We start from the raw sequence: 12,085 nt of genomic DNA, 5'->3' as shown, positions 1-12,085 counted from the left end.
AGCCAATTTGGTTCAAACTTGCCCTTCTTCTTTCTGTCTTGTTGTTTATTAGGGTTTTCTCTGAAGACCAAGTCACCCACCTCAAATGTGCAAGGTTTTACCTTATGATTATAATTGTGACTCATACATTGTTGATATGCCTTGAGACGATTAAAAGCAATTTGTCTACACTCGTCTAATAATTCCAAATCTTGTAAGCGGGAGGCCCTGTAGTCTTCATCATTGATAAGATCTCGCAAAGAGACTCGTTTCTTGACTGAATGATGTGTTGCTCCCTTGATTGTCTTCCTTGAAGAAGGAACTAAAGTAGAATTACTAATGTGTGAACTATGTTGGCCCATATGTGTGTCACGTAAAGAGGTTTGGACATCCCTGATAACAAAGCCCCTCAAGGAAGTTCCATTAAAGGTCCATTGATGTGATATATCACCAAAAGGTCCATTGATGTGTGGAACAAGTTGATGAGGGATGAAGGCTTGTGATTGTAAAAAGAAGTGAAAGTAGCATGGCATGATGGAGACTTAGGATCAATAAATATACCTTTTGACTTGAAATTTTGAAACTTTTGCCCTAGTTATTTTGGTAATAGGGGAGATCAACTCTTGTTATTTTTCTTCATAGGACTTTTATCCTTGACTTTGATTTTTGTAGAATCCAAGAGATTTTGATTGAAAAACTTCTCTTTATTTTTAACTTTTAGATTTTTCTTGTCAAAGCTTGATTTTTGATCCCCAATAAAGGCTTTTGTGATTCTTGTTGATCCAAGTCTAGGAAAAGAGTGGAAATAGAAGGAGTGGATGAAATGGTAAAGATATGCAAGTTCTCAAAAGGGTTGGCAATATATTCAATAGATTTTTTGTTGTAACCACTCTTAGGACTATTGATATCAAGAGCTACTTGCACCACTATAGGAGATTTGCATTCAAACTTAGTAGCCACAACACTTGGTGGTTCATACCCAATTTCTTGAAATTGCAAATTGTTTGTAGGGATCTATTCCTTGATAGCCAATGGTGAATGGAAACGTAGTATTTTGTGTGTAGGGTGTGTACCACATGTAATGCATGTCCCCTGAATCATCATCTTGTTGTTTCACCCTTTCTGTACCACATGTAATGCATGTCCCCTGAATCATCATCTTGTTGTTTCACCCTTTCTTTCTTAAGTGCGCATTGGCATGTACTTAATGCATCGCCAACACTAAGTGGCATTGCACAAGGCAATTAAGCCTATATGCATGTGTCACATTGCTATTACAGTGATGCTTGTTGACAAATGAAAAAATTACTGTTAAATTTTGTCTATAGTTAAAAAGGGGCATAAGAGGGTTTGGCCATGGGCTTATGGTAACAGAGGACGACTCTTAGGATGAAACCCAAGTTCCGGCCTCGAGACATGAAAAACCAAATACCTTTTTTACTCAATTTCAACCATTCTTATGAACTACTCTTTGTAATAAAAAATTTGTCTGTAAATCAAAAAGCCCCTAATGATTACATAGCTCCCATCATGTACCCTAAGTAATCATACGAAGCGCTTACATCCAACCAGTTATGTAGTATAAAATATGACTACGAGATAGCCTCTTATAAAAAGCACCTTCATTTATGAAATTCCAATCTATATGTGACTGGTATTAATTTATAGGACAAGGAGCTCGCTGGGTTTGAAACTGGATCTAAATATTTGTGAGCTGGTGACATTCAGGGCTGTAATGAGTTCTGATGATAGTACAATAGAGCAAATTGAAAGTGCGCTATTTATGCTACCAAAAGAATTGGAGAATGGTCTAAAGAACAATTAAATTCTTGTTCCTCTAGTGCACTCAAACCATAATTTCTAAATAGAAGATTCAATGTAAATTGGACAATCCAATAATCTTAAAGTAAATCTTAAAAAGTAACAACAAAGATGGTTGATGCAACACTCTTCAATATTCACACTCGAATAACAATCATATGCAGATGCAAGTGTAGCATGTGAGCAAAATTCCTCTATACAATTCTAAATGACATTTTTATTTAGAGAGGAAAGGCTTCCTATTCCTGAATTCTCGTGTTTCATGCTGCCAGCTAACTAAAATACGTAAAAAAAACCAAAACAGACCACCCATTCTTCCATTCTTTACCAAACAGAAAATGATTGCCTTTCAATGTCAACCTAGTAAGACAAGTCTCTTGACTTGCACGGACTGATCTATAATAATCATCACGCTGAAACCTTTCTTTTCTCTGCTTTTGGTATTGCCAATTCAGAGAAGGCGGGACTATCCACCCCAACACCCATAGCATGCAACCCATTGTCCACGTAGGAAATTGTTCCAGTTATTGCTGAAGCTAGTGGCGAAGCCAAAAATGCTGCTGTGTTTCCAACCTCATCTGAAAAATCAATTCAGAAACCATATATTAAATAAGTATCATCGTTAAATTTACCTTTTTTCAGATAAAAAATCCAGCCTAACTATAAAAAATGCAGCATTTGTTTTACACATTCCAAATTGGAAAAAAATCGGTTAACAGTGAAATGGAATTACCAGCGAGCAACTCCTTTTGCAAGGGAGCATTTTCCATTGAGTATTGAATTATGGTATCTATAAATCCAATGGCCCTTGCAGCTCTGCTTCTCAATGGGCCTGCACAGTAGAAAGATAAAGAATAAAGCAGCCACGCTTATAATGGAAGATAATAATGGGAGTGATGCCTCACTTGAAGTTGACAAATAGATATTTTTAATGGCATCAAGCCTGTTACTCCTAAATTTACCTGCTGAAATTGTATTTACTCTTATATTGTAGCGTCTTCCTGCTTCGAATGCAAGCACCTACAGAATTAGATTATCAGTCAAAGCCTTTTCGAATTGAGCAACTATATTAAACCATTAACCCACTTATCCTGTGTACAAAAGCTAAATGACTCCCTTGCAAACACTTATATAATCGATAAATCAATTCACATCATACCAACTATATTGCTATTGAATGAGAAGTAGAGCAAAAAAATTGGAATACCCTGGTGTCACTTTCAAGAGCAGCCTTTGCAGAACTCATTCCACCACCATATCTGCAAGTAACCACACAATTCACTTGCATCTTCAGTTTACTTCTAGGTTCCAGAGCCATTTTAGACCATTTTCAGAATGGAGCCATAACAAATTCAATATATGCTTACCCTGGAATGATCCTTTCTGATGCAATATAGGTGAGTGATATTGTTGAACCACCTACATTACAAGGCCAAGGAAATACATTTTGAGCATTGAAATTATTTAGAGGGCCACTATTCTTCCCAACATACATGTTTGACAGTGAGGAACATGATCATAGACAAAAACCCTCATTTTGATTTGATAATACGTAGGCAACAAATTAACAAAGAAAACCCATATAAACAAAAGATAAAAGGCCAAGAAAATCCATTTTGAGCATAGAAATCATTTAGAGAATCACTATTCTTCACAACACACATGCTTGACGGTTAGGATACCTAATCATCAACAAACCTTCATTTTATAATTTTATTCAATAATAAATAGACAACAAAGCCACATAGACTGCCCATATAAACAAGATGGATAAAAAATTTCAATCAAGCTGCAAACTAACTACATATAGATACAATGGAAAGACATTCCATTTTGAGCATAAATTGTTTCAAGGATGGCTCACAACATGCATGCTTGACACTTAGCGTGCCTTCTCACTGAGAAAACTTTCTTTTTCATTTAATAATACATTAGGGAACAAATTTCTTAAAGATAACCACTAAAAAATAGACAAAATATTTCAATCAAGCTGAACATTGAGCCACCCTAACCCAAATATCACTAAAAGGAGAAGCCGAAAGAGAGTTCCTAATGAAAACAAACAGAATCTTACTCACCAGAATTAATGATAGGAATAAAATGCTTTAGTAATGACACAAAAGAATAACTTGACGCTGAGACTGCTGCAAGATATCCATTCCTTGATGTTTCAAGGAGAGGTTTAGCAACCTGTCAAGATGAATTATTATTTTACCATTAAAACACAATCAAATAAAAGCAAGATAAGCTAGCACACCACAAGAAAAGTAAAACGCAACAAAAAATTTATCGACTTGTCCTTATTACCTCTGGACCGTTTGCAAGTGAATGCACAAGAATATCAATACTTCCAAAATCTCGTTTGACACTATCTGCAAGTTCCTATTGAATGGAATGTAAAAAATTAGTATTACACTGCACAGACTTCTAAATAGAAGGTGTTAAAGTATCAAGTTAAACACCAGAAACATGACATGTCATTTTGTTTGTCCCTAGGATTGCATCTTAATAGATAAGCAAGCATAAAAGTAATACCTCAACTAAATACCTGCACAGTCCAATTGGAAGCTCCAGCATACCTTTTATTTGATTTTACCTGTAGGATTAAAAAATGAAAATATCACAAAAATTTATACAACCAAAAAACGAATCAAACACAAAAAGATGTGAACAAAGAAATCTCATTATTGTTATAGCATCACATGAAGTTTACATCTTCAGGAACATCCTCAGGTGTATCATAAATTGCATCCATTGGATAAATCTTAGAGATCTCCATCAATGATCCATTCGGCAATCTGCATTAAGAAAAGGCAGACCTCTAATTATTTACAGGGAAATCCTTCATTTATCAGTAGATAAAAGCATTTCAATTCACATGCATCCGTTATATCAGGTTTTATCAACTAGAGAGCTATTGGGTTCTTACATGCGTGATTCGTCAAACTTGCCCCGCTTCCAGCTGGTTTCAAATATGTTCATGGCCTGAGTTGCTAAACAGTTTTAGAAAATAATATAAATTATGCATAGTTAAGATTAAGGCAGCACAGATGTGACTATGTAAGCAAGGAACAAAGAGATTGATTATTTGATTATTAAAACAAAAAATTAAAATAAAAGATTGAAATGTGTTTTAAGATATGACAAAGTTTGCTCTATTTAATTCTCCTCGTAAGAAAAAACGCAGTTTCATGGTTATCATGACAAACCGGAACCCAAGTCCCAACAAGAATTTCTGCACCAGCAGCAGCTAGGGACTTTGCTATAGCCCAACCATAACCATTGTCATCAGCTATTCCAGCAATAAATGCTCTTTTACCTGAAAGGAAAAGAAGAAACTTCAATATACAACTATCAGCTTAATATTAAGCTTTTAGATGGAAAACACTGAATGACATCAGTCATAAGTTTTGCTTGCAACTGGCACTGCAAACCCCAAAAATTGGAACGATTGACACTTAAAGAAACGACTTCTAAATTAGATTTTCACTCAAAAATGTAATGAGAAAACCACACAATACTCTCTTGTTATTAAATTACAAAAAAGATGGCTGGTTAGAGAGTGAATCAGGATTAAAACTTATGGATATACAACAATCACTTTTTTCACCAAATTTAAAGAACTAAAACATTCCATGCGAGAAAATCTATGATCTACAAATCAGGAGAAACAGTATGCCAAAATCGTGCAGAGTTATCAGTCCTTGGGCAATATTAGCTTTTTTACCCATAATGAATATTAAATTTGTATCCAAAAACTCTAATATATCTTGAAAGCATTATTACCATCATCCAAATCTGGTTCTGTGGGGAATCCAAGCACAAGGTACCCTTCAAGCAGTCAAGAGATCAGTGCTTGGTTAGAGGTCTTTACCAAGGCAAAAAGGAATTTAGGGGTAGAAGGGCTTTCTAAGTTCTGACATGAAAAACTTTTTTGCATTTTTGAAAAATAGACTGAATCAACCAGTTCAGATGAAATCAAAATAAGCTGAAGATGATATTGAAATCTAACTACAAAATTTGAAATATAAAAACAAACAACTTTGAAAACCTTAGAATCATTAAAAACTGAAACACGGGTCTGCTTAATGGCATCCTTAAATAGGTCTCTGAATACAAGGTTACGCAGGAAGAAAAATAATCATGGAAGCACTGAGAGAAAGATAAACACTGAGACTCCAGGGCGATCCATGATGTGAACTAAGCCCAGGACATGACATAAGGATACCAAAGAAAAAAAAAATAGTTAGTTGATAGTTTTAATCCAAGGCAGTGCCAAATGGGAACCCAAACAATGAGTAGCATAGAAACAAAAATGATAAAGACACAATCCTCAGAAAGGATATTTCCAGAGGCAAAACGAAAAGAATTAGTAACTTAGTTGTGATATTCAAAGAGTCATGATAAGTTAGCATGTAATCTAGATTCTAAACAATATCAGAACCTCCTATTGATGACATTTTTCTCGTAGGGTTTGGTCCTTGTCCTCTTGTCTTAGCCGAGAAGGAATTGCCCAAGATTAGTATGTAAAAGTGTCAGTTTCCTTGATTAATCAAATGCATGATTTTTAACTTGTTTCAGCTTCAGCTATGGATCTTCCTGCAATCTCTCTAATGTGTGAACCATCTTATTTGAACATAGAGGCCACTTCTGTAACATTATGGAGGTTGACAGTTCAACCTCAGATGGACCAAGATGATTTAAATTGAGAATTCTAAACAAATCTGAAAACCAATGTAAAAGATGAATGAATGTGCAAAAATACTTCATATATTTTCCTTCCGACAAATATAAACAGAACCTAATAGGTTAGCAGGTCCCATTGATGCATGCTTATCTGAAGATGTCACACCATGTCCTAAAGGCAGCGAAAGCTGTTATAGTTCATGGGGTGGTAATCGTAGTGTATCAAATTGGCATATGGAAAAGTAATATTATTAGGAGAATTCAATGGCTACTGAATCTTATGCAGTAATATAGGTGGCCGGAGGACATTCTGGAAAGCCAGGATTGAACATTATTACCTAATTGGTCTGGACTATACAACCCGGGGCATATTGATCATGTTTAAACATTCATGTGTCTGATGGATGTGCATCTCGTGGATATATGGAAAAGCAATTTTATATCATTTAGATGAATTTCTGGTCACAGAAGCTAATCAAACAGCTTTACATAAATTAGTGGATTTTCTGATCACAAAAGCTAATCAGAATATTTTACATGGATTAGAGGACCATCCAGTCACTGAAGCTACTCAATTGCCTAAGTGGCCAGCAAATGTCCCTGAAACAAGGATGGAACATGGATACCTAAATAGTCTGGTGTTTACAACCTTTAGGCACAATAAGGTTGCTGATGAATAATGATGCACAGTTAGTACCAAACCGGTACTGAGAGGGGGGGTGAATTAGTACAGGCAAAAACTTCTCTCAACAACTCAAACAGCAAAAACAGCACTAACCGGAAAACAGTATCACCGATCTAAGGCAGGATACAACCGGTAAAACACAGAATGACTATGACAAGCATAAACCGGTTAACACTTAGATCTTCACTTCTCCTAACATCTTCTTTTCACTTCACCCATATGCATAAACAAGTAATACATCATCAGAAATCTAATGATCACTAGACTAACATGCATTACCACTTAGCAGAAAATATTGAAGCATCACATCAAAACATCACACATGACACACAGATTTTTCACATGGAAACCCAACTGGGAAAAACCACGGTGGGGATGAATACCCACAAGCTGTTCTTTGAAGTTTGAACTCTTCTGAAGTCCGCTCTGTTAGGAGCCTAGTCCGGTTAAAGACTTTTACAATAGGTTCTGCTAGGAACCGATCCTGCTAGGGATTACCCGGTTAAGGGATAGCTTAAGTACCCGGTTAAAGGTTAGAACCCTGTCAAAGGTTATCTCGCAAGAAGATTTTAAGACCTCATTGAATTGAGTCACCCTGTTAAAGGATTTACACAAAAGCCTGTTAAAGCTACCCGGTTAAGGGATTTTCCAACTGCTGAATTGGTTAGAAATCAACAAGTAAATTACTGATCTGAAAAACAGCACACAATGCCAAGGCAGATCCTTTACAACTCCTTTACTTCTGCAATCACACTCTGCAGGTATACACACATCTCCGGCCTGGCAAGAATCGGGTATCACTTCGCTTGGATACACACATAGCATTTGCCAACAACTTCGAAATGAAAAACATCATCGACCTTGTAGAAAACAGATAGGTCGGTGGCATAAACCCTAAACCCTAAACTTTTAGGTTTAGCAATTCAGTCGGTTCAATCTTGACTATCAATCACATTGCTTCAAATACAATAGTCTTGAACAGATCTCAAAACATTCTCCAACGTTCATTCTTTGCCGCTTCAGGAAGCTGATAACCCATCACGCGCTCTCCACCGTTTACAGGGACTTCGCACATTCCTGAGGTAGATAGGATCAATCTTCTTCATGCAAGATTTTTCATGTGCACAATGCTGACATGGCAACACGATCTGATCTTCATTACAATGCTAACTCATCTCACAATGTCGTCGGTTGAGTCACACAAACTTGAAATGCATCAACCGGAAACCCTGAAGCTGAGAATACCAACCGGTAGCCATAACAAATGAAACCCCGATACCGGTTCACCATTTCACATATACCGATTCTCATTCCAACATACCATATACTGGTTCTCATTCCAACATACCGCTTCACACTTTCACATATACCAGTTCACATATCATATATCGGTTCACACTTCAGCATATTGACATCAATGACAACATACAATATCATCATGTCATTCAACTCTGTTCATAAGCCAACAGTTGCTTCAAACGTCATGGTGTGCTGATAAAAATAGACCTAGTGTATACATTGAAATGCATATTTACATGATTTGGAGAATCCCCTGATCCTTAAAGTTCATTAGATGAGTCTAATTCATCAATATACATCTGCAACTCACAATGGACTTTGGATACTTAAAATGTTGAGACATACATTTGCATACCAGTCTCACAAATTGGAAAGAAATGAAAAAGCCAATAATAATTGCTTTATCAAAACCTGAGTTTCCAATGCCAAAGAGCTGCAAGGACAAAAGTAGTTCTGACTAACAATTAAATAGATTAAATTGTCTTAGGGAAAACCCTCTCACCAAGTACATCGAGATAAGATTGTTGAAAATTGAAATTGTCAAGGTTGGGATGATTCCTATGGCAATTAGTTGTAATCCCCAAGTCACCGTTATCCTTTGGCAACTGGAGCATATCCACTACAGAAAATTTCTTTGCAGACCAAATTTTCACTAGAGCATCCTAATAAACATAATTTTGCACTCGAAACCTGACCCTCTAACTAGCCCTCAGCCTCAGTAGTGTGAGGCTCGGCATTGGTTCTACAATCTTCCAAAATGTAGAACTTTAATATACAACTGTATACTCACATAAACTAGATGATCCATCAGTTTTATTGAACTGGTTGAAAAAGGCTCCACAGCTAAAACAGACATAATTCATTTAAAAGACTTTAAAATCCATGAATTGAAAAGTTTGATCAAATCCTCAAACGCAAATGCCAATAAAAACCGGGCCTAAAATAAATATAAACGTTAACAAACCATCTAAGATCGCCCTAAACATAACAAATCCAACATCTATTAAAACAACAATTTTGAATTTTCACATACCAACATCAATACTGGCAACCTGTTCTCTTTAGTTCTCATTACACAGCTAAAACAGACATTTTGTGAGACAGTCAATTTAAAAGAAAATAGACACATGATTCTTTAAAGGCTGATAAAATCCCAAACGCATAACCCAATTAAAACCAGGCCTCAGCTAAAATATAAATGTAACCATGTTAGTTAAGATGAATGTAAATCCAATAAAGTTGACAGTACACAACATATCCATACACCCAAATAGTATGATAAAATTGCAAACGCAAGTCTCAGTTAAAAGGAGGCCTGGACAACAATACTAATTTAGCCAATTTATCCACGATCCCTGTAAATACAATGAAGTTAACATTTATACCAAAATTGCTACACCCTAAAAGCTAATGAAATCCCCAGTAAAAGTCCCGATACCCTAGCGGCTTATACTACAACAATATAATTGTAGAAAAGCTATCTAAGATTACTCTAATCCATAAAACAAAATATTCCAGAAACCCACATCCAATCCTAGCAAACTCTTCTCTTCAAGATACGGGAAAAACATAAACAAGTGGGAAAAGATAACCAAACCTCTTAAATCAATTGACAATCCAGAGGAAGCTCCATGTCCATTGGCAGAAGCATGAACCACAGTGGCATTTTTGCTAAACTTAACTGCTTCTGTTTTAATGCTCTTAGATAACTGAAGTGTAGATGGGAAAAAAGAGGATGATTGCAATGGGGCACTTTTAGACGAAGGGAGGGAAGCAAATTGAACTACTTTGGGTGCCAAGTTACAGGGTCTGGAGCAAGTGGGCAGATGGGCTGAACAGGTCAGGGTAGGGCTGCAGATTGCAGCCCTTGCTGATTGAAGTCCTGCTGCTGCCGCCGTCATGGTTTTTGAGATACCTGCTGATCATATAACCTCAGTTCAATTTCCTTTAAGAACAGGATGATAGATTAGTAGGCCTTGTGGCTTTATAACATAACTTGATTTTCCGCAAGGGCTACAAACAAGCGACTAGCTGCGCAAATGTGCCAGTATTTATTAATTATATTATTAACTAGCAATTGCACCTTGGTGTGCAATGGGTACGCCGAAAAGGTTTGGAAGGTCAAATAAAGAAAAAATGGTATAATTTTTATATACATTTGTGCAATACATGAGGTCAATTGGTAGGACATTTAGTAAATGATGTTTATGCAAAAAGGTCTCACTAAAGAAACGATAGTTTGAAATTAACGATGCATACTCTTACACAAATCGAAATACAATTGGAAGAAAACCTCTGAATGAGGAAGATAATCAAAATCCATTACCAATAGGCTCTTGTTATGTTTGCAATAGAGAAAGGCGGGGTAGTTAAGTAGATAGAGGAAAAAATAGAGTGAGATATAAATAAAAAGAAGAGAGGACATAAGAAAGAGAGGGAAGTAACATCTAAAAAAATTCTCTTCCATGATCTTATTGTAGATGCCATATCCTATTATAGATCTTCTATTTTGGTACAATTAAGAAGAAGATAAGCATAGATCTTTTTTGAGACCAACTTTTTTACGTGTTCATTGCATTTTCTTGTGAAATTTTCCAAGGACTTTTCAATGAATTCACTTTGTGCATATATCAAATGAAAGTCTAAAGACAACAAGAAATAATGTAACAAATGTAGGATGATGTGCTTTGATACCTTACTAATAAATGCTTCTAATATTATCTCATAAATTCTCCACCAATAAAACTCTAGCATGCTCCTTGATAACTCTTAAATGATTTCAAATGAATTAATAAATGCATTTAAATGTAAGAAAAGAGAACACAAACTAACATAACATGTGCTAAGTTAGCTACTAATGACTTGTAAATGATTGACAAGACAATAATGTAAATTTTAAATTTTAAAAAATTAAGTTTCATATTCATGACTATAGAATTAAGTTTCAAGTACACGCTCACATATTTGATCGATAATGAAGAACACGTCTAAGAAACATAGATAAATCCATAGGAATCAATTATGGAAGGGATCAAGATATAGGATGTCTTAAACCAATTTCATGCAAGAATATGAAAGTTGAGTAGTTAAAAATATATATAGAAAAGAAGCATGGGCATGCGATTTTCACAATTATAAGAACTTATTCTTTAAATGTCAATTCATGCTTACATAATGTAGTTGAGTGGTAAATGGGCTTACTCCTTGAAAGTAACTTGATTTCATTTTTTATGGAAGATAATAAATTTCATTACAAAAACTAAATAATTCAGAGAGTGTGATTCGAAATGTTGATCATTTAAATCTTGCACTCAATCAAATCTAGAAACTTGCATACAATATTAACATGGATTGTGGAAGTCTAATAGAATTAATTAAATAGTTCACCTCTTTTGATATACAAATTTTGTCTTAAGTTCAATTCATATTTTACACATTTTTTTTTCCCTCTAAGACTCAACTAACCTAAATTCAATTTTTATTACAAGTGATTTGTTTTCCCAAATTAAATTTCTATTTTTGGACAAAAGTTCACCCTTCCAACAAATTTAATCCTACTATCAAATAAGTTTTTCTCAAATAAATATATTAAAACATCATTTCATATAACTTTTC

At 35.3% G+C, this 12,085-nt stretch overlaps 1 protein-coding gene across 1 annotated transcript; it reads right to left on the bottom strand.

Annotated features, from left to right (window-relative positions):
• Positions 1 to 1,851: 1,851 nt before the first annotated feature.
• On the bottom strand, positions 1,852 to 10,475 carry LOC131076866 (enoyl-[acyl-carrier-protein] reductase [NADH], chloroplastic). The gene is made up of 12 exons (XM_058014202.2): positions 10,068 to 10,475; positions 5,010 to 5,119; positions 4,730 to 4,785; positions 4,514 to 4,598; positions 4,349 to 4,396; positions 4,108 to 4,182; positions 3,879 to 3,990; positions 3,168 to 3,219; positions 3,008 to 3,059; positions 2,763 to 2,820; positions 2,534 to 2,632; positions 1,852 to 2,378 (listed from the first exon to the last, which is right to left on the bottom strand). Exons 1-12 carry the CDS (start codon positions 10,369 to 10,371, stop codon positions 2,209 to 2,211), a joined length of 1,221 nt encoding a protein of 406 aa, XP_057870185.2. The 5' UTR covers positions 10,372 to 10,475; the 3' UTR covers positions 1,852 to 2,208.
• Positions 10,476 to 12,085: the final 1,610 nt, after the last annotated feature.

This window comes from Cryptomeria japonica, chromosome 10 (assembly GCF_030272615.1).
Source record: "Cryptomeria japonica chromosome 10, Sugi_1.0, whole genome shotgun sequence".
NCBI classification, from domain to species: Eukaryota; Viridiplantae; Streptophyta; class Pinopsida; order Cupressales; family Cupressaceae; genus Cryptomeria; species Cryptomeria japonica.
The sequence above is the reverse complement of the archived record's forward strand: the minus strand, read 5'-3'. Positions and strand labels throughout refer to the sequence as shown.